Genomic DNA, 24,475 nt, shown 5'->3' with positions numbered 1-24,475 from the left:
CCAAAAGTGGATACTTGATATGATGATTTTGACAAAATGATAGACTTTTTTTACTTTTCAAGATGTTAAAAACAGCAGTGTATTTGGACTTCTATAGTTAAATGATTGAATACCTGAATACAAACACAAGCTTTTTATGTGAAGTAAGCACAAAAAAAAATACAATTTTATGTAATTCGTTTAAGAAATGATTCATTATAGAATCCATATGAATACATAATATTTGATCAATTATTTTATTTAGCTACACGTTGATGTTGATTTAAAAAAAAATTGGTAAGATGGTTCAAAAAATCTTAAGGCAATTCCAAATAAAATAAAAATAAAACAAAATTGAAAAAGAAGTGAAGAACTTGTGAAAAATACTTTAATTAAAGAAAATGACAATGAGATATCTGAATCACTTTGTGCTACTGACATTGATAAAAATTCACTTATTCAAGATTTAAATGCAAAATTGAAGAATTAGGAAAAAAGTTATTATTCAAAAGAAAAAAATAAACATTTTAAAACCAAAACAACAATAAATGCTGTTCAAAAGAAAAATTCTTTGAAAGAGAAATTTAGAGTAATTACAGTATTTAAAGAAGATCGAATTTTATCTTTAAGTAAAAAAAAATATGAAATTTATCAAATGGTAAAATGATACTATAAATGAAGCATTAGAACTCAAATTAACATGTAATCAAAGTGGTTATGAAAACTTAATTTAAATTAAAAATCTGTTAAAATTCTGAAGGGGAATTTTAATAGAGTGTTTGAGTTCGTTAAAAAAATTCATGAAAAAGAAGGTGCTTTAATTCTTGATAAAATGTCAATATCTGAGAGTGTTGACACATTTACAAGCTCATGCTGTGGACTTGTTACATACCTGAACATTATGACCAAGCTGACCATGCTTTACTTTTTATGCTTGGAGGAATATTTACGTGATGCAAAATAACTATAGGCTATTATTATGCTGGAAGTTCTGTTAACGAAGGTGTTTAAAAAAATATTTTTCTAACAACAATAAATTAAACTGAAAAAATAGGATAAAAATTTAATATTGTTACTTCTGATATGGGTGCCATCAACCAGGTAATACAAAAGTTAATATAAATTTTAAACTAGTAGCAAATAATATTAACTTTTAACTGATAGCAAATAATATTAACTTTGAACTGATAGCAAATAAAATAAAACTGGTAGGAAATAATATCAACTATAACTGGTAGCAAATAATATTAGCTTTAAATTGGTAACAAATAAAAGTTTGTATAACAAAGTGAAATAGTAGCTCACTTTTAGTTAAAAAAAACTCTCTAAAATTTTTTTAGAGCATACCTAAAATAAAGATTTGAAATGAGGAGTTGGAAGGTTTAAAGGAAGGGACTAAAGTTCCTTAGTAGGAGTTGGAAGATTTAAGAGGAATTAAAAAGAAAATTTATTCATATTTTCAACCTTATAGAAGATAGTAAAAGAATTTAGAGAATGTTTTAAAATAAGGACATTAGACAGTTTTATAGAAGCTGTTGCCATCCTTGCAGGAAAAAAAGCAGGGAAAAAAAATCATAGGTCACACTTGTTAAATAATTTCAAGAGTATAGAAGGAATTATCAAAGAACACTTTTGATAGACTGTGAAAAGAATACAGAAAACACGATGTAAAATGGAGAAATTAATTGGGAAGAAAAAACTTGGATGCTAAATGGATCTATAACAATGATTTTTAAAAGCAAAATAAAAAGAATCTTTAAAAAAAGCATACCTATAAATCCCACTGCTTGTTGAAAGCAAACCCTGAGATAAATGTGTTCTAAAAATGAAAGAAAAAAACAGTAAAAACTAAATAAAAAGTTAACTTTATTTTTAAAACATTTAAGTAAAAATGTAATCCAATTGTAGAAACATTGCAACAATATTGTAAGCATGATAAATGCAACAATATGCTATAAGTATCAACATGCTTTATGCAAACATTTGGTTTATCCAAATCTTAAATTCTTGGATACTCTCAGGTGCTTAATACATAGGGAAATTAATTTTTTTCAGAAAACTTTCCTACCCACCACAAGCTTATTTAGGCCCCTATCCCCCCTATTTATTAACTTTTAATTGTTATCAACAAAGAAACTATATTTCAAAACTAAAAAAAAAACTTTCAGTGTAAACTGGCTTCGAAAGTTAGAAAATATAAACTTACTGATAAAAACTTAAATTCCTACTCAACCATTTATTAAGACTCTTTCTACCTCATTTATTAGATCTGGACAAAAATACCCACCCACCCTTATATTCCCACCTCATCTGAGAGTACATAGTTATTGTTATTATTATTGTTATTATTGTAGTTATTATTATTACTGTTATTATTATTGTTATTATTGCGATTATTATTGTTATCATTACTTATTATCATTATTATCTACCTTATTTTAAGTTGTTCATCAAACTTTTTTTCTCAGATGTTAACAAGAGATAAGCATTTTTGTAAAAAATTTTATGATAAATGTGACATATAAACAAAGTTTACTTTTCTTAGAACTCATTAAACAAATTTAATATATTTATATTATATATTAAATAAGTGAAATCTGTTACTAGATTAGATTGGTTATTTAATATATACATTAAATTAAGCAAGTTATCATAACTATTTTAGTTAGTGTTAAAATCGTAAGAATAAATTTTTTTCTTTAGTTAACTTTTTTAATAAAAAAGAAACTATTATTGGAATTATTAAAAGAAGAGGAATTAAGATCTTAGTTCCTCATCCTTGTTATTCTTTTAATAAACAAAATTCACTTGCTTGAATCAATCATAGGCATTATTGATCATAAGGACTTAAATACAGTTCTTAAGAATTATTTTTAAGTCCTTATGATCAATAATGCCTATGATTGATTCAAGCAAGTGAATTTTGTTTATTATAAGATCTTTATTTCAGTAAGATGTTGCGGATTTTAGCTGTTGAATTTTCTATTAAATAGTCCTCTATATTTATAAAGTTCAATATACGCACCTCACATTATAGGGCTTTGAATTTTTTGACATGGTGACAAAAAAAACGCTAATAATCGTAAATATAGATCTTAAATATTCTTGTAACCGGAACCAATCATCGTTTTTTTTTGGCTGTGGTTATTGTTCGACACCGGAATAATAACTTCTCTAAATCAAATGGCTATTCTTCCGACACCCATGCGCGCGCAGATACAAAAATACTTGATAATCAAAGCCATTGCATTTTTCATAAAATTATTTGATCGTGTTATTAGCAGATATATGTTGTGTTATGTGATCGTGATATGAGTTATAAATTATAAAACTTCTAAGGCATTAAAATTTTTTTTAAAAACTAAGTATATGCAAATCTGTTTACTGGAAAAATAATTGAAAATATTCAAAGGTAGTAGTTCTGTTACAATACGTTCTCCATCGATGGAGACTGATGCATCAGTCTTCAAAGGTATAGCAATGTTATATATATATAATGTATATAGACATATATATATATATATATATATATATATATATATATATATATATATATATATATATATATATATATATATATATATATATATATATATATATATATATATATATATATATATATATATATATATATTAGGTATGTGTGTAAAAATTTCAAATTGTTTAAATATTACATTGTTATATATCATTAGAAAGAATTTTTCAAAAAATATTCTAAAACTGAAAATCAAATCAAAATCGGATAATTCTACAAAAAGTTATGATCATTATAGTGACGAAATTTAAAAAATAGCAGTATAAAAAGTGATATGGTACGGTCCTTCCAAATCTTGAAAATTTAAATTTAAGTTGCTTTTAAATGCTCTAAATGCTCCTAAGGAAAAAAAAAAGATAAAATAATGTATACGTATAAAGAAAAAACTTACTTTCTTAGATTATTTATGTGAACTATTAATAACGCTAAATAAAAAAAAAACACACACACACACAAAATATTCTATTTTAATTTATAGTGAATCATAATGGCTTTTAGTGAATGATTATAAGGCAGTGTGTTCTAATAATGAAACTACCTAATAATCATTATTAACAATGGACATCATCAAGAAGGAAAGGCAGGTTGTTTATCAACACAAAACATGAAAATAATAACATCACAATGATAATCTCTGCAAAACAATCTCTTCCAAACAGATTCCCTTTTAAAGTTTCCAATGCTTTAAGTAAAGACTTGCAAGCAGAGGTAATTGTATCCAATTGGTGAAGGTGACATTTAGTTTATTTAGTGATTTCTGCCACAAAGTTTTTAACTTAGTGACAGTTGCATGGTTTGCTTCCACTCTGTCACTCATTTTATTACTTAAATTAGCAATAATGGTACTCTGTACTTATATATTAATATATTGTTGTTCCTAAAAGTTACTATACAATTTAGCAAGGTGATCTAAGGACTGTGTGATATGACTTTGATAATCATTAGCTGTACCCCCAGCAAGTTGGTCAACAGGCACAACCATGCATTTTGTTTTTGTCGTCAAATGCACATACCCTCTTTCTGTGTCCATTACATGGACATACCCTTTTATATAAATTATATAAATGAATTTTATATAAATAATTGGCTATGAACCCTGATCTAGTGCATGGACTAAACATGAAAAGTTTTCTGATTAGCTTGTTTTTAGATAAGGAATTTTTGGGTAGGGTTGGGTAGGTCAAGTAGCTGACACGTGAACATTGGGGTAGCAACGGGGGGAAAAGATGGGGTGTTGATCTGCCTAGGGCGTCACTTTTTTATGGGTGTTATAAAAAACTTTTTTTTTCTTTTTTCTAGTTTGAAAATTTCCTAACAGCACTACCTCCTTTCTTTACTTGCTTGGATTTCCCATAAAAGAGTGGCAAAAACCATGATCCTCTGCGACCACTGTGTGTAAATTTATTCAACCTCTGCGACCACTGTGTGTATAGCCTTTTTATGCTGAATCAAACTTTTTAATTATGTAATTTTGTAAACCATAAACAATGATTTGTATTTACAATATGAAAATATTGTATAGAATTTCATTTATGTTGCGTAGTTAGCTTGCACGAAACACAGGAATTAGGTAATGACATTCATCACTAAATTAAACCTTCCTATTTACGAATTCTAGCAATAGTTTATATTGAATTAAAACCCCCAAAAATTAACATTAAAAGCCATATATACCAATTAACAATAATTAACAATAAAAACTGTTTAACCACATAATTGTCACCAAATGGCTTAGAGCTTTTTACAATAAAATTATTTAATTCAGAATAAGAACAAACATTAAACACTGAACACGTTAAAAAAACCTTTTAGTAAAAGTATATTACTTTGTTTCTGGTATTTTTTGCTGAAATTTAGATAAAATATCTAGTGCATTAGGCTTAAAGAAACAATAAAACGTTAAATGTGGTTTTTATAACCACAAATAACGTTTAAACCGGGTATTCGGTAAATATATGTGGCATACCAAATTAATGGCAACAGTATGAATTTTCCAAATAATATATGGTTTAGTATTAGCTAATCTCCGGTTTTTGAGATATTTGAGGAAGTATACAAAATTGAGGAGATTTTTTTTTTGTGGACTGACTTTTTGATTCAATTTTTTGAAAAGAAATAAAATTTTTTTATTAAAAACGTTAAAAAAAAAATTGAAATTAATACTTTTATTTTGTTCAATCAATTTCGTGACAAATAAAATATTTTTTTTCATTTTGTCTATAAATCTGTTGCATATATTTCAAATTAGAAAATGTATGTGAAAAATCTAATTCTGCGGTATGAACGTTTTTTTACATGTTTTTTAAAACTTCGAAAGGTTGTCATTTCTTAACCAGGCATGACAATGACCTCTAGTCTTTTCCATTTAATTAAAATTTCATTCTAGCTTCAAAAAATCATTAAAAAATTTTAGTCCCGAAATATAGATTTTTTCATTTTGTCCATCATTTGGACCACTGTGATGTGGTGGCAAAATATGGGCGTGAAGGAGTTTCATTTTCGCAATTTTGTAGGATACGTTGAGAAACATGTATGAATAGCAAGGTCAAATAAAACAATGAAAAAAATGCCTTAAAAAAAAGAATGTTTTTGCATGGTTTATCTTTATTATTAAATATTTATTAAACATTTAAATAGGCCTTACAGGAAAATAAAGAAATGCATGGCGTCCAAGAGGACGCCATGCATTTCTTTATTTTCCTGTAAGCAAAGAAATGCTAAATTACAAAGATAAAAACAGAAACATATTTAAATGTTTATCTGATTTTTAAAGCCAGAAATTTATTTTCAAAAAAAGAGTACATACTTTAGTACATACATAGACTGATTTAGGGAGAACCTGCAAGGGAGTTGATAACACATAGAAGGGTTTGGGTTGGGAAGGGACCAACTTTTTATAAATATTATTCTTCTTTTTCCCTTTTCTTTTTATAAATGTTACTTAAAGAAAGTCAACATTACTTATCACGTTTTGCTTACCTATATATGCATTTGTAGATAATATAATTTACATTATTTTTGTGACTTAGATTTTCTTTAAATTTTATAACAGATATTAACTTGAACAAGATATTAACAGATGCAATTTTTAATTTGTTTTCTCTTTTTTAGGAATGGTGATCTCTGCAACTTTGACTTAATACTGCTAGAAATGATTTTGATAGCTAAACCTCAAAATTTGATTTTTAACTTTTGAATCATAAACTAAGTGCTGAGTTAAGTTAAGAAACAAAAGATTTCTTGGATTATAACTAAGATAATCAACAAAACCTTAGTTGTAAATTTTCATTTTCTTAACTTTTCTTAAATTCTTTTTCATATTCATAGTCTTAACTTTTTTATTTTAACAAATAAATCTTTAATTGTGATAAACCAATATCTATCTATACTTTGGATTGTTTATTTAATCTTCTTCCAACAATTAATTTAATTAAATAATGATTAAAATTTTTTTTTCATTTTATAAATAAGTTGTTTTAATTGTTCCTATTTTCTGAAAAATATAATTTTTTGTGTAACTTCGCATTGAATAATATTTGTCCCACTCTGCTGTTTGCTGCTCGCTGCTATTGAAACATTATATGAATTGGTAATTCAATATGATAAATTTAGGTTTTACAAATAAAAATGTTACAAAAGCAGTTTTCCCCATTCCAATACAAAATTATAATTTAGAAAATATTTTTCGAAAACTTGTAGATATTTCAAGGACATGGCGTTATTATCAAGGGAATTGCAATGCTAGGTTCTAGAAAAAATGTTATTGACACTTTTATGATTGAAGTCTCTGCCCAGCAAAGCGATGTTATAAAATTGTGTTTTTAACATTAATTTTGGCAAGTCATATGAAATGACCAAATGATTATAATTGATCAGAATGACTTATGATCGTATTTTTCATATACCATTGAAACATGCTAATAAATTGTCATCGAAGTTGTTTTTGATGACAATCAGTTCAGCATTAATTATTTTCTAAAAGGTTTAAATTTTCTTACATGAAATAACAATATTTCACAACAACTACTGCAGTATCAAAACAGATATATAAGTTATCTATATTAGGTACATTATTTTCATGTTTATTTCAGATTTATAATATGACATATTTAGGAGAATGCAATAATTATATTTATGGATATTTATAATTATATAAATAATTATAATTTTAAATAATTATAATTATGAATAAATAATTGTGAAATGAATAAAAAATTAATAAAATATGAAATGAATAAAATAATTATGAAAAAATAGTTATAATTATGAATATTTAGGAGAATGCAATAACGTTAATTTTGTAATGAACTCTTTTATTAAAAAGTCTTTGAACTTAAATTTAATTTTTTTTATTAAATAAAAAATTCCAAGGGGCAAATTGGGGCTAAGTATAAAACTGAGGGGCTCCAATTTTTTTTAAATAAATGTCAACTAATATAAACAAAATACTAAACTACAAAAAAAAATTAAATATTCATAATATTAATACTGTACATAATCCAACAAAAAGTGAACAATTCCTGTTCCTGCTCTAGAACAGTATATCTATGTTAAGGATAAATTAAACTCTTATATAAAAAATAACTAAAGAACTCTTTAAACGTTTAAGGCTACTCCATGTATGTTCAAATTTAGATTAAACTCTCCCCGTTGTTCAGCAATCTGTCTAGGATAGACAGAAAGAAGTCTTTTAATACAGCTTTACATCTTCGTTTCCTCAGCTGAGACCTATAGTTGCATGTATAAAAGCCATTAAAATAGTAGAGAACTCTTGTTTTGGGCGAACTTTTCTGAATGAGTACAATTTTTTATTTGCTGTATAATAAAACTCCCTCCTACCTACCACATATTGCCATCATCCAAGTTTGCTGAAAAGTTTATAGTAAGTTTTCCAAAGAGCATGGACAATTTATACTAGATTTAATCCTACACAGTGTAAATTTAAAAATACTCAATACGTAGAATGGCATATTCAATACCTAGATCAATTCTGCAATTAGTTTTAATGGAAGGTTATTATTTTAGCATGTTTAAATTAATGATGTAATTTTAATATGTTTAAATATGCTTTGCTCCAATTGTAACCTCTGACATTTTTTCTTTAACTTTAAACACAATTTTATAAAATAAATACCTTTTAATAGAGTTTTTTTGTATCAGGTGCAACTAGCATACCTAAATAGGCTATAAATATTGTGACATAAATCATCTGAATGACTTGTGTCATCTGAGTGACATGATTCACAACATAAAACTTAATAAAAACAAAATAATTATAATTAATCATAACAACTGGTTTGTTAATGTTAGCAGTAAAAAAAATTAATTTAACCTTAATTGTGAAAACTTCTTGTTTCTGCCAAACTGATGACTTATGATTAATAAATAAAATTTCAAACCATGAAACTTTACTAAATTAAAATCATATTTCAATAGTAGGCTAACTCATAAAATAATAACGAAGTCATAGCTAAAAAAAAAAAAAAGAATATAAGAATTGGAAAAATCAAACACCTATTCCATTTTTACTAATATTGTTAACATACTGCTAACAAGTATATTATTTTAGTAATAAAATAATATACCATATTTTTAATTGGTTGTATATAGTCTTGTATATTTCTAAACCTTACGTTTTTGGTTTTTCGAACATGTCACGGTTGGTCCCTTAAAAATGTCTTGACTTGCTAGTACACATTTAAGATTTTCCTAAAATAAAGGAAACCATAATCATGTATTAGAAACACTTTTCACTGACATCTTTAATTTTTAAAATGTCATTTCATAACTGAAATTTTGGTCTATTAACTGTTGCACTCTTGTAGTGATCGTTGAGCTGCATCACAGTCAGCAAGAGTAAACAAATTTATTGTTGCTTTCATTAAAGCAAAATTATTAAAATAATGTTTTTTGAAAAAAACGTCTGCTAACACTAAACTGACATCTTGTCGCTTCTAAACTGTCAAACCAAAAAATAAAATATAAAACCATTTTCTAATAAACAAGTTATTGCTTTCATTAAAACAAAAATGTTAGAATATTATTTTTTATTTTTTTATTTTTGTTCACTCTAAACTGTCAACTGGTCATTTCTGAGCTGACATCTAACCAAACCGTAATGTAACCAAAAAATAAAATATAAAAACATTTTCTAATAAACAAATTGTTGCTTTCAAAAAAACAAATGTGTTAAAGGAATACTTTTTTTTAATACTTTTTAATACCTTTTTTTTTTTATCACTCTATACTCTTATGTTGTCACTTCTAAACTGTCATCTATGCAAACTGTCATTTAACCAAGAAGCAAAATATAAAACTATGTTCTAATGAACAAATAACAAAACAAATTTCTCTAAAATAACTTCAAAATAAACAAATCAGAAATAAAAAATTTAGAATGATTTGAACGATAAAGCAAATTTAAAGTATAAAATAGCAAATAATGGTTTTAACTTAATAATTCAAAGAGTGGTATTTTTTTAAATTAAAATTTTTTTTTTTTATCTCAATAGAATCAAATCACTGCATATATACATATATATATATATATACATATATATATATATATATATATATATATATATATATATATATATATATATATATATATATATATATATATATATGTATATACTTACATATACATACACATATATATATATATATATATATATATATATATATATATATATATTTATATACATATATATATTTATATATTATATATATGATCTGTCAGATCTGATAATCTGTCAGATCAGATAACCTGATCTGTCAGATCAGGTTATCCTGCTTATCCTGTCAGATCAGGTTATCCTGCTGCCTTGTAGGATACGCCTTTTTAACCAAAAGCTAGGAGAGGCCAACTCCGATTTAAAACACCCCCTGCCTTGGGGCTCTTGGTTGAGTAAAGGCTAGAGATGGTGTCTCGATAAAAATACTCATCATGGGCAGATGTTAAATGCACCCAGCTACTGTCTTGTAGAAGGCCTCCTAGGCTAAGACTTAAGAGGTAAAGAGTTTCTATCTGTTGACCAGCCTCGCACCCCTTCTTCATCTATTAGGCTTGCGCAGATGTATTTTTAATACATTGCTTCCAGTTTAGGATGTTGAATGCTGGATCTTCTTGACTCAATGCATGGGTTTTGCTTGTGTCTCTGTTTTTATGACTAAACAACTCATTCTATTATCTCCTAATGAGGGTACAGGTCTAAAACTCAGTTTTATGGTTCTGAGGCCGGCTGGTAGTCAGGTTTCCTGAACCCTGTGGTAGCTCTCAGAGAGGCTGATTCCATCAACAGCTGAAAAACATCAAAGTATAAACAGTGCCATGTTGCGCATGGATGGTGTCCCTGTTTGTACTTTTGGTGTGCATTGCGGAGGCCACATTTGGAGCCCTTTGTTACGGCTTAGGGTTTATTAGTAGTAATGAGGCAATTGCTTGGGCTATTATTTCTCTGATTCGTAAAGACTCCAATAGTCACATGCTTGGCCTCGGCATTTACATTCGTAAGAATTCTCCTGTTTGTCGTGAAACTAGGTTTGAATCCACAGACTATTCTTTCATGTGCTTCCGTTTAGCATCACTTCACTCTATTGTCTTTCTCTTTGTTCTATATCGCTCTCCTTCATCTCAAGACTGCACTCTTTTTGATGTTATTTCTGATCATATTGACCAAGCCCTCTCTCTTTATCCATCGGCTAATATAGTTGTTGTTGGTGACTTTATTGCTCACCACTCTGAATGGCTTGGCTCTAGTGTCAGTGATTCGACAGGCATTAAAGTCCACAACTTTTGCCTTTCTCAATCCCTAACTCAAATAGTCAACTTTCCAACTCGCTTTCCTGACAACCCTAATCATTTACCTTCTTTACTCGACTTATGTCTTGTTTCTGATCCTAGTCAGTGCTCAGTTTCTCCACATTCACCCTTAGGTTCTTCTGATCACGGTTTGATCTCTCTAAAACTAATATCTTATTCTTCTTCATCACCTGAATACCCCTATTACCAAACATCGTTCAACTACAGTAAAGCTGACTGGGATTCCGTGATTTTCTTCGTGATGGCCCTTGGGTAAAAATCTTTCGTCTTCCTGTCGACAAATGTGCTTTTTAAATAACTTCATGGATTCAGGCTGGCATGGAATCTTTTATTCCCTCCCAACGATTCCAGGTCAAACCTAACTCTCCTCCATGGTTTTTTTCACACTGTGCTGCTGCGATTGCCAATCGAAACCGTTACTTCCATATATATCAGCAAAACAATTCTCCAGAAAACAGACGTCTGTTTATTACTGCTAGAAACAACTGTAAAAAGGTTTTGTCTAACGCCAAAACCCGCTATTCTCAGGTCATGAAATCTCGTATCTCATCTCAAAAATTAGGCTCTCGTGACTTCTGGAGAATCTTTAATAATATCAATAATAAGGGCAAATCTATAATTCCACCACTCTTGTATGGTTCAGACTTTGTCACCTCACCTAAAGACAAAGCCGAACTGTTTGCTAAAAACTTTTCATCAATATCATCTCTTGATTCCACTAATTGCGTTCTACCTGTTATTGCCAACAAACAGGTTGATCCATTGCTTGACATTCATATCACTCCAGCATCTGAATCTAAAGTGATTTCCTGCCTAGACTCTTCTGCAGCTTGTGGCCCAGACAATATACCTGTTATTGTCTTGCAGAAGTGTTCTCCGGAGCTGTCGTCTATACTCTCAAAACTATTTAACAAGTGCTTATCAGAGTCTTGCTTTCCAGCCTGCTGGAAAGCCGCATCTGTTATCCCTATCTTCAAAAATTCTGGGGAGCGATCTGATTCGTCTAACTACCGTCCGATAAGTCTTCTTCCTATCATAAGCAAGGTTTTTGAATCTTTAATTAACAAACACTTAATTTCTCATCTTGAATCTAATAACTTACTTTCTAACCATCAATATGGATTTCGATCTTCTCGTTCTACAGCTGATTTGCTAACAGTAATAACTGACAGGTTTTATCATGCATTAGATGAAGGTGGAGAGGTTAAGGCCATTGCTATTAACATTTCAAAAGCGTTTGATAAAGTTTGGCATGCTGGTCTTCTCCATAAGCTTTCTTCTTATGGTGTATCCGGCAACATCTTTAAGATCATTTAATCCTTCCTTTCCAATCGTAGCATAAAAGTTGTCCTCAATGGACAACACTCTTCTTCTTATTCTGTAACTTCAAGGTTTCCTCAAGGTTCTATCCTTGGCCCTATACTCATTTTAATTTACATTAACAATCTTCCAGATATTCTCACATCTAAGGTGGCATTGTTTGCTGATGATACTACCATTTATTCTTGTCGTGATAAGAAACCAACACCCTCTGATTGCTTGGAGGGGGCATTTGAGCTTGAAAAGGATCTCACTTCTGCTACAGCATGGGGCTCACAGTGGCTGGTGAACTTTAATACAGATAAAACTCAATTTTTTTCAGCCAATCGTTATCGCAATAATTTAGATCTTTCTATATTTATGAACGGTGATGTACTCGATGAGTCACCTACTCTTCATCTTCTAGGATTAACTCTTACTTCCAATCTTTCTTGGAAACCATATATCAAATCAGTTGCAAAATTAGCATCTGCTAAGGTTGCATCTCTTTATGACATGCTTGTCATTTTCTTACTCTGGATTCAATTCTTTATCTCTATAAGTCTCAAATCCATCAATGTATGGAATACTGTTGTCATATCTGGAGCGGATTTTTGAATGATGCCCTTATTCTTTTAGATAAGGTGCAAAAAGGCATTTTAAACATAGTTGGATCTGCTTTTGCAGCCAACTTTCAAATATTGTCACACCAGGGTAATGTTGCCTCTCTTTCTCTTTTCTATAAATACTATAGTGGGCCCTGCTCTAAGGAGCTAGCGCCTCTTGTACCATCTACTAAAATTCATTCATGTGTTACTTGTCATTGAACTATGTCTCATTCTTTTACTGTGACTGTTCCTAAGTGCTCCAAAAACGCTTATTCGTCTAGTTTTTTTCCTCGAACATCAGTTCTTTGGAATTCGCTTCCTTCATCTTGCTTTCCTGATTCATATAATTTGCAATCTTTTAAATCGTCCGTCAATCCTTATCTTGCTCTACAATCTTCATCTTTTCTCTTACAGTAATTTCCAACTTTAATTAGTGGCTGCTTGCAGCCTTGTTGGAAGCGAATATGTTTAAAAAAAAAAAAAAAAAAAAGGTTTAAACCTAATAAAAACGTCCAAAGAACGTTTTAAAAACGTACTGTGCCCACTGGGTAATATGGTTTTACACATTCTCTTGCGTGCTTGTACACATTAAATGATTATGGGAAAATTTATCTGCCCATACCAAGCTTATTAAGACCGCCTGTTTATTAATTTTTATTCGTTATCAACAAAATTATTTTACTCGAAACCATCTTTATAATAGAAGCATAGGAAATTTTGTGAAATGAGATTGATTTAAATATCGTTTTAGTTCTTTGCCTTTTTTAACAAGTGTTGAAAAAGGATAAATAAAATTAGATCCAGGCAAACATTTTTTTTAACTAACCCATATCTTGTCTTTTGATTTAAAGACATTGAGTTTAAATAATATACATTATCCTCATTTAAAGTTAAAGGTTCTAAAGTATCTTTTTTTATACTGCAAGCAGTGTTTTTTTCATTTTCAGATAATTGAGAAGTGCACGGTATCAACATGATTAAGTTTTCTGTATTATTAACCGGTTCTGATAATATATGTTTGTTGTTAAAATATGTAGAAATATTGATTTGTTTACTTTTTGCAGTAGTTGCTTTTTTACCATCTCCATTGACATTGCTCATTTGTTAATTGTTATGCTGCATAACTCCCCCCCCCCCTTCCCTAAACCCGCCACTGGTGTGGTCATAATTTTTTTTAAAGTTTTGGGTTAATGCTTTTAAAAAATTCAAACGAGATTAGTAAGGGAAAATGAATATCAGTTTTATTGGTATTTATTTTTTGAGGTAGTATAGCAGTTTTTATTTCACTCCTTTCCATTATATAGTTGATTACATCATATTTTTTTTTTACATCAAACTTGTTTTTTGTAATTTCTTTACTATAATAATTTTTTCTATCTTTCTTGAAAAGATTTTCGTAAAAGCATTTATACTTATTGTACATTTTTTTATTATTTTCACTTTTGTTTTCCAAAAATATATTTATTATTATTATTTTTTCTCAACAATAAAACGTATTCTATTATTTTTCATTCATTAACTTTTTAAAACTTAGTCCACTTACACACCTACTGGACATCATCTACAAAAGATTGTTTTACCGCGGGGTTATTAAGATGAGATTCAATAATATCATTCGTCGATTTGTTATCCAAAAGACGGATAAATAAGTTCAGTTTAATCTGGTGAATGCATTTTGATATGTCTTGAATTTTAAATAAAGAGTGTAAACAATTTTTCAATGTTTTGAAAGGTTGAAAAGTGATTTTAATGCACTCCTTCCAATTCCACCGAGGTTTTGCATTGTTACGTCATTGGTTTTACAAAGCTCAAGACCGTAAATTAATGTTGGTATTACCAAGGTTTTATATATTTGTGTGATAGATTTTGGATGAGCAAAACGGACTTCAGATTGAACAAGAGTTTGGACAGCTGCCCGAAAAATAGATATCTTTGTATCCCATGTAAACCCCTAGGTGTTTGAGTCTATTGTGTAAATTTATTCGATTACCTTTGAGAGATATTGTGTAGCTTTTTAACTGTTTTTTACTTGTCAGGAGGAACTCTACTCTTTTTCAAGGTAGCAGGATTATTTAATGCTTTAAGTTCTATATTTTCGGGTATTATTTTATCATATAGGTACGGACTTTGGTAGGAAATAAAGAATCGTGAGAGTTTTGTTGTTTTTTTAGGCAATGTGAAGTTCCCTGTAGCTCTTGTGATATATCTATTAGAGTTAATTTAAAAGTAGTTATCTGAAAAATGCGATGGGACTAGTCCGAGATTGTATTTAAGCATGAATATAATATTTTAATAGATCTTGATTTGGTAAACAATTAGTGATTCAAGGTTTTTAGTAAATGTGATGGGTGAGTTTATCTTTATTATAACTAATCTCGATGCACGTTTTTGACTTAAATAAAGAGTATTCAATTTGGATTTGTGGGGACACCTATGAAATATTAGCATACGTAAGATAACTTTGGATGCAGGAAAAATAATGAGATTTAAGATTATCTTGAGACAACATAGGTTTAACTTTGTAGAGTATCCCAATATTTTTTGAAATTTTGGTATTTATTGTACTAATATCTCCTAGTATCACTAAGGCCCTCCAAGTTATATTTTTGTCAATAAGTATCCCAAGAAATTTAGTTGTTTTTGTACTTTTAATATTTTCTATATCTATTTTTAATGAGGGAAGTATAGATGGTATATTATTTTTTTGTTTTTTGGAATGAAACAATATACATGGCAAATATACTTGGCAATGGTTTGTAGACAGAAGTGTTAACACTTTAACGTTTGGTAATATGGCTTCACACATAGCGATTCTATCGCAAGGCTATTTAGTTTCTTCTGCACAACCTTTTGAATAATCTGGAAGTATATTTGGAAGAACGTTGTTTTAGATGGGTATTTTCAAAACTGGTATTAGCGATCACTTCCAAATATATATTAAAATAAATCCTTTCGAAATTACATTCAAAAGGAATCCTAAAGTTATAAATTAATAATGTTAATAATTAATAACAATAAACTTTTTAATAAACTAAAGCGAGATACTGGTGTCTAAATGTGAAAATACAAATAAAGGGTCGTCCATAAATTAGGTCACGCAATTTTAGACCTTTTTTTACCTCCGCCTCCACCACCCCATCTTCTTGTTACGAAGTCGTAACACTTTAGTAGCAAGTTAACAACATAAAAGTAACAACATAAAAATCGATAGTCTAAAAGATTCTCCAGGAGTAAGATTCGCCAAGAGAAAGGAGTGACTTTAAAAAATCTGTGAAAAAAATTTTCATCAACAATTTTAAAATTTCAAGCAAAGTTATTGTGGAACGAGCACATCGAATTGGGTCGTATAAAGAAGACAAACACCAAGAACTATCGTAGTGAAACTCCAGAACTACCAAGATAAAAATAAAATCTTAAGTTCACTTAAAAATCTAAAAAGAAATGGAATATATATAAATGAAGACTTTGCTATTGAGTCAATGAAAGAGAGAAACTTTGGGAAGAAGTTAAAAATCTTTGCAGTCGGGGTAAATACGCAACAATTAAATTTAATTTAATTCATTGTCGCGAATTTAGAAAACAAGAAAATAAGATTTGCGTAAGTCGAACTCAATCAAAGGCCTTTACAAATGTATGAACAAAGAGCTAGAAAGATTAAACATCTGGTTGAAATTAAACAGGTATCACTAAATAAAGAAAAAAAAAAAGGATTGTTCACCTCCAAAAGTAGCATACATACATATATTTGCAGATAACAATACATCTATACACTTGCATATTTTTTCAATTAGGAGTTCTGAATAAAATTCCAAAAGTTAGAGTTGTGGCGCGTTCAATGACAAAAAATAGTTTTAATAATCACATGACATCAAAGAATAGTATCAAACTAAAGTGGAAAGATTGTAAAAACACTGATCTTAAACTTTTATTTAAGCCAAACGTCTTATTTTTGTTGCTGAAATTGAAATAGTTACTCAAATATTCTGATAACGTCACTCGAACAGTCTGTTTATTGCAATTACGCGAGACGTAACAAAAAAGAACTTTTTTAGTTTTACAAAAAAAAAAGAGTTGCTTGTTTGTCTAAAAGTGTATGCAAAAATATGAGCGTCATTGTTACTTATATAAGTTCTACTTAGTTAAAAATGAGCAACTGAATATTCTTAAGTTTTGTGAAAAACTTTTACTACAAAATATTTATTTTAGTCTAGCAGCAAACACAATCAAACTTTAGCTTCAGTTTTCGAAAGGTGGACGTAGGATAAGATAATTTTAACAGGATCTTCGAAAGATGGACGTAGGATCTTAGAAAGGTGGACGTAGGACAAAATAATATCAACATCACAGTTTATTATCGTAGTAAATTAAATGCTTTTAGAAATACAAACTAGATTTCTGAAAAAAATCCTTCTAATTTTATCGTCAAAACTTTTTACAAGCTGCATAAAAAATAAATAAACAGATATATTAAAACGAATAAGTGAACTTTTGATCATTATTTTGAGATGGTCATTTTTAGTAAAACTTCATTTAAACAAATAGTATCTTTAAACAAAAAGCAATAATTATAACAATAAATTAATTATAAGTTTGCAGTTACTTTTTACAACCTTCTTCCACCTCTCGACCAAATTGTTGATGCCACTCCACCAAAAATTGCCGAGTCTGGTGTCAAAGAAGTTGTTGACCCAATTTTTGCCTTGTCGATCAGGTCTTTTCAGTCGCATAGCCTCATTTACGCGTTGTAGTTGGGCAATGTAGAGCTCCTTGTTGACTGCTGCGTTCCTTTCAAGCATTTCCCAGTGTATTATGCTTACCCAGTCCCACCAAACGCAGATCATGGTCTTTTTCGGGTGGAGATCTTGCTTGACTCTCAACATCGGCGTGTCTCCTGGGGCCACCCACTCCTTTCTTTGTTTCATATTGACGTATAGGCACCATTTCTCATCTCACAAACCGTGACGATTCGGTACAAAAAGTGCTGTTTTTGGACGCGTTTTGCTCAATGGCGCACAAGGTATTAAGCAGCGTTTTGAAGACGATTTTCTTTGTTGACTTCGTTAAGCTTGTGAGGCACCCAGGCTTTAACCTTTCGGTAAATCCCATTGAGTGAAGATGATTGAGAATCGTCTTATGATCACAGTCCATTTTTTCGGCTAACTTACGACTTGTTTGGCAACCATCTTCCTTCAAAAGTGCCTTGAGATGCTCCTCATCGAATTCTGTAAGTTGTCCGCTGCAAGATATGTCTTCGAGGTCAAAGTCGCTGTTTTTGAACTTCGCAAACCATTTCTGACACCTTCTCCGCACACATTGCGTATGCAATGTGTACGGCAATGTGTTGCGTATGCAATGTGTAATGCAACGTATACACAAGCGGCTTCAGCTTCTTTTTGACCGCGATGAAAAGCAAAGAAAAGTAGGTGTTAAAAATGCTGATTTTCGCCACCTGGGAATTTCTGTTATTTATGCAATATTTCTTCTGTTTTAGCATATTATTTTAGAAAAAGATTCACCTTTTTCTAAAATAACATACTAAAACAGGAGAATTTGGTATTTCAGATGCATATTTATAATTTTTTAGATATATTCCCAAAAAATACAAAATTATAATTGTCAACTAAAATAAGCTTATTAAACTCAAACTTCAGAAAAACACACGATCATCAATTTTTAATGACTTTATTATGTACGGATATTTAGGGGCTTGGCAATAAAACTATTTTTGTCTTCTTCTTTTCCCCGCCTTTCGTATATTTTACAAAACAAAATTAATAATTTGTAACAGCAAATTCAGGAAAATAAAAAATTATAAAAATTAAAAATCCATCACTGCATTAAAGAATGTCTGTATGTAATAATAAAAAATAAAAAAATCAATGACGAAATTATATTTGAAAAAAAAATTAATTTGATAATTATCAAATCCCCTATTAAATCCCCTAAATAATTGGGGAGGTTGCTCAAAATTTATATGGTCATTGTTTTTGAACACTAAGAGATTATTGCATGACATTAGAGACTTGTTAATGAACCTAAATTTAGTTTAAAATGTTAAAAAATGTATTCATAAATGTTATAAACTCATCACTCTCACACTAATGGCATAAAAGGGAAGTCAACATTTAAGGGGTTTATTGTTAAAAGACTCCCATTATCGCAATACTTTTGAAAAGCTTTACATAAACATGATCATATAAATGTTTTGAGTTTGCACAGGCCTGATTTTAAATATGTGATTGGAATCTGGTTGTTTAAATATTGTAATTAGCACTTTTGTTAACTTTTTAACTTTAAATTTCTGAAAATTTAAAGTAAAAAAAAGCAACAAAAATTTACTGAAAAAAAAAGAACTTGATGTTATTTCATCTATGTGATAAAATAACATCAAGATTCTTTTCTTCACGATCGACCTTATAATTTTAAACTTGAAAGTGTGCATTTTTTGAACCATCCTACTAAATACGCTTTATTAAATAAATTAAAATAAGAGGTTGTTGTGGTTATAAAAGGCTATACATTTTTTTTAAGTTAATTACTTTTACATCTTTACTTTTTTAACTTTAATTTATTTTCAATTAATCTTGATCTTATTTACATCAGTTAATTAAAAGTTTTTTTTAAAAGACTGTCTGGTTTAATCTTGCTTTGGAAATGGCTCTACATTTTGCAAGTTTTGTATTTTGGCTTCCTTCATTTAGCGTGGTTGCTAAAAACCAATCTAACCAAATTAAAAGTTTTTTCTGGAAATGACCAACTAGTATAATTGTTAGATAATAGAATAATAAAGGATAAATTGTTGTCTGGAATAGACTAATTAAATTTAGTTCATTCCAGACAACAGTTTTATGAAAAACTATTAATAAATAAACAAAAAAAAAATTTATTTTCATTTCTGTTAGAGTGGTTGTTATGACCAAGGCTGACCAGAACCAGAAAAGTGAAAAGCAGCAGCATAACTACAAATATGTCCGGCTCCTTTACGTTAAATTTTTATCAGGGCCACTAACTTATTTCCTCCCGAAAAAAATTATTACTAAAACATATAAATCGAAAAAATATATTTTCAAAGCCTTTCTGCAAAAAACCTTTCTTTCTAAAAAGTTATAAACCCCAACCTTAAAGAAATATTAGAGAAAAAAAATAAGGGCACGACCCTCTTGTCCAGGAAACAATTTTAAAATGCATGTTCATCGGGACTACACAAATGCTGTCAAGATAAAGTAAAATCATAGTAAAGTCTGAAAGATAAAGTAAAAAAAAAAAAAAAAAAGGTTCAAAAAAGTGAAATTCTCCAGTTAGCTCTGAAAACAAATTTTAACATGTACTTTTATTAAGTTTACACAAATGCTGGAAGTTTCAGAGCATTAGCTAGTCTGGAAGGTAGTGAAAAATCAATCGCAAGATTCTGGGACAACTAATAGCCGACAAACAACTTGTGAAGTCAAACTAACGTTTGAAAAAAAATTGAAAGTTTAAATTTAAAACACTATTTTAATTGAATAAGATTTTATTTTTGTCAGTTGGACACCAACGCAACAAAAAGTAGGTTATTGAGGTGCCCACAACCTATAGTAGAAGATTGAACAGCTTTCCTAACCATCTTTTTTCAAATAGATTATATATAGGGATGGCAATCCCGGGATCCCGAAATCCCGGGATTACAGACAAATTCATGATCCCGAAATCCCGTGATTAGTTTCTAAAATTTCCCGGGATTTCGGGATTGTAATAAACAATAAATAAAAACAAAAATTGATTAAACTTAATTTATTTAATTAAAATGTCTAAATTTTCGCTTTAAAATTTGTTGAGCTGCTTATTCTCCATGCAATGTTTTCCTTTTATTTTTTAAATTCTTAACGTTGGCGTGATTGTCACAAGTTCTTTAACATTAAAAGTTATTAAATACGGAAGGTATATTAAATAAACTTTATTTATTAATTCGAAGTATAATTGTTTTCACATAAGTTCATTTTGAATTATGAATAAAGATAATTAGTCAATAAATAGCTTAAAATATAACTTTTTTTTTTCAATAAGATAGAAATTAGCCTAATATCATGACTAACTACGCTGAATTCAACAGCACAAATCTCATATGGAAACATTTTTTAAAAGGAGCAGATGAAACAGCCTTATGCAAAATAATTACATGCAAAAAAATATTTAAAATTGCTGGTGGTTCAACGAAAGGTCTTCATACCCATTTACTTTCTATACATAAAATTAAATTAACATCGCAGGAATCAAGTTTATCCACGACACCTTCAACTTTAAAAGAATTATTAGAACCGAAAAATAAAAAACCGAAAATCACAAGTTATTTTCCAACAACATCGAAAAAAGATGAATGCCTACCTGAAGTATTTGCCCGTATGGCAGCAAAAGATGGTATATCATTTAATACAATTTGCAACTCTTCTGATATACGAGCTGGGTTAGTTGCACGAGGCTTTAAAAATGTCCCAAAATCAAGAAACACTTTTCGAAAAATGGTGTTAGACTACTATGAACAGGTTAAAAAACTAGTTATAAAGGAAATAATTGATCAAATATCAAGAGGCTTCAAGTTTTCCTTAACGCTTGATGAGTGGACTTCTTTTGGAAACTGCAGATACATAAATGTGAACGTACACGAGTTGAAAAGTTATTGGAATTTAGGTTTGATTCGCATTTTAGGATCTATGCCAGCAGAAAAGTGCGTTTCACTTCTAAACGAGACTCAACAATTTTAAAATAAAACTTGAGGACGATATCATTGGTATTACCACGGATGGTGCAAGCGTCATGAAGAAACTTGGAAAAATTATAGAAAGTGATCAACAACTATGCTTTGCCCACGCTCTACAGCTGGCAGTAATATCAGTTCTTTCTAAAAATGACCCCAATTACTTGGAAATCGATGAAATTTTAGATGATGAGCACACTACCTTTGCAAGTTTAGAGAACCACAGTGATGAAGAAAAAGATAATGATTGTATTAATGACTATGCTTCTGAAGAGGAAGATTGTATTCAAGATTCAAGTAATTCATTTTTGTTTAATGAAACTTCTGAGGTTACTATTAAACACCAAGTTTTTGGACCTGTTATAACAAAAGTCAGGAAAATTGTAAAAATCTTTAAAAGGTCTCCAACCAAAAATGAAAATTATTTACAAAAGTACGTAAAAATTGAGTTTGGAAAGGTCATCCATTTGATTATGGATTGTAAAACCCGATGGAGCAGCTTATTGCTTATGCTTGAAAGATTTGACAAATTAAGATATTGTGTTAAAAAGGCATTTCTAGATTTAGAATTGGATTCCAAAATTGACGATTCAATTAAGATGGACGAAAATGAATATTAAATTGTATCTGATTTAGTAGCACTTTTGACTCCTGTTAAAGCCACTGTGGAAGCACTTTGTCGACGAGAAGCAACTTTAATTACAGCTGACATCGCATTAGAGTTTATGTTGACCAAAATAAAACAACAAAAATCTGAAATCGGGAAATAACTGTATGCTGCTTTGAGTCACCGAATTAAAGAGAGGAGAACACCATTAAGTAGCTTAGTTTATTATCTTCATAATGGCCAGGTTACATCAACGAAAATCACAGATGTTTTTGTACCAAATACAAGTAATCAAAATAAAAAGATTATAGTAAGCATGATAAAGCGTTTTCATCCCGCAGATATAGCATCAGCAGCAGACAGCAGTTGTGATGTTCAGCTAAACCAGGTTTTAAGAAGCGACGAAGGTGATAAGAAAGTCAAAACAATTAGTGAACAATTAAACGAAGTTATGGAAAAAGGATTGATAGCTATACGAACAACACCTATAAGGGTAGAAAGTATAACTTCTAAGATTCAAAAAGAAATGTTTTTATTTGAAAGTGGTGGCACAAGAGGTGATCACCTTCAAAAAGTGTATAACTATATTCTATCTATACGACCAACAAGTGTAGAGTCTGAACGAGCATTCTCAGCCGCTGGGTTTTTATGCTCTAAAAATCGAACACGATTAAACGATGAAATGATGGACGCTTTGAGTTTTTTAAGGTGGAGCTTTCAAAACGAATTATAACTCTTATATATTAATGTATACTTATATTATTTTTAAACATTGTTATTTTGTGTTATCGTTTAAAGGTGTTATTTATAGTTTAAATTACTTTACTTCATCAGTTAAATTAATCATATAATAGTGTTTGATAATTAAAAGTTCTTCGCAGGCTTTATCTTCTATGATTGTAAGTTTTTCATTCAATCCCGGGATTTCCCGGGGACAAATTTGTAATCCCGAAATCCCGGGATTGAGAATTTCGGGGATTTTTGCCATCCCTAATTATATATGATAAAACGCAATAAAAGATTATATCTGATAAACAATCCTTTAATCATATAATTTATATCTGATAGTTTAAATGACTTATAATTTTTTGAAAACTGTTTTAGCAGTCGATGTCTTTGCGGAAACCAAAAGTGTTATATTGCGTCATATTACCATAACAAAATACTTGATTAGAAAAGGCAAATACAAAGAAAAAAAAATGTAGAAAAAGGACGCTCTAACGAACAGTGATTTAGTCATTTACACATGCATGATTTACCCATAGCTTAGAAACTATGCTCCCGTTCCCCGTTCCTTTCCCGATAAAGTTTCATTATGGCCACTAACCTATTTCTGCTAAACAAAAAAAAAAAGAAATAAAAAATCAATGATTATTTAGCAGCCCCTATTAGCACTCATGCGACAGGGAGCCCGTCTCTACACTACTGGTATACGCGCGTGTTGGCTATATTTGCCCCTAATTATAATAGAATTACCCTTTACAATATACGTGAAAAAAAATCCATTTACAATGCCCCACCTCAAACATTGCCCACATACATCAGAGTATTACCTGATGTTTTACCCAGAAGTGCCCTCAAACAGGCAATAGATTTGAATACGCTACCTATCTCGAAATTTATGTGAAATCAACATGAAATGACTGTTCTTTGAGAAAGTAAATATTATAACTTGAATTTTACTTACTTTTATTTGTAAATGTAAACAACAATTTTTTTCAAATTACTTTTATGTAAGCTGTTTTTGCTAATTAGTTTTACACGTAATTTGGTTTTATGATGTAGTTTTATTTATCTTTGTAAAGTATGTGTTATGTCTTTTAAATAATATATTTACGTAAGTTTACTTAATAACTTACTTAATAAACAATTTTTTTTTACATTTAAAAAGTAA

The 24,475-nt window shown here is 29.5% G+C and overlaps 1 protein-coding gene across 2 annotated transcripts in view; it reads right to left on the bottom strand.

Moving 5' to 3' along the window:
- LOC101240440 (uncharacterized) overlaps positions 1-3,168 on the bottom strand; it is a 30,811-nt gene extending 27,643 nt beyond the window's left edge. Inside the window, exons 1-2 of one of the 2 annotated variants that reach the window (XM_065792958.1) lie at positions 3,005-3,168; positions 1,751-1,798 (exon numbers count right to left, since the gene is read on the bottom strand). In XM_065792958.1, coding sequence (XP_065649030.1) covers positions 1,751-1,798; positions 3,005-3,036 — 80 coding nt within the window. In that variant the 5' untranslated portion in view covers positions 3,037-3,168. The remainder of the gene's footprint in view (positions 1-1,750; positions 1,799-3,004) is intronic. The other variant, XM_065792959.1, reaches the window with a different exon arrangement.
- Between the last annotated feature and the right edge of the window lie 21,307 nt (positions 3,169-24,475).

This window comes from Hydra vulgaris, chromosome 03, assembly GCF_038396675.1.
Source record: "Hydra vulgaris chromosome 03, alternate assembly HydraT2T_AEP".
In the NCBI taxonomy this organism is placed as follows: domain Eukaryota; kingdom Metazoa; phylum Cnidaria; class Hydrozoa; order Anthoathecata; family Hydridae; genus Hydra; species Hydra vulgaris.
Note: the sequence above shows the minus strand (reverse complement) of the source record. Positions and strands in the feature narration are given on the sequence as shown.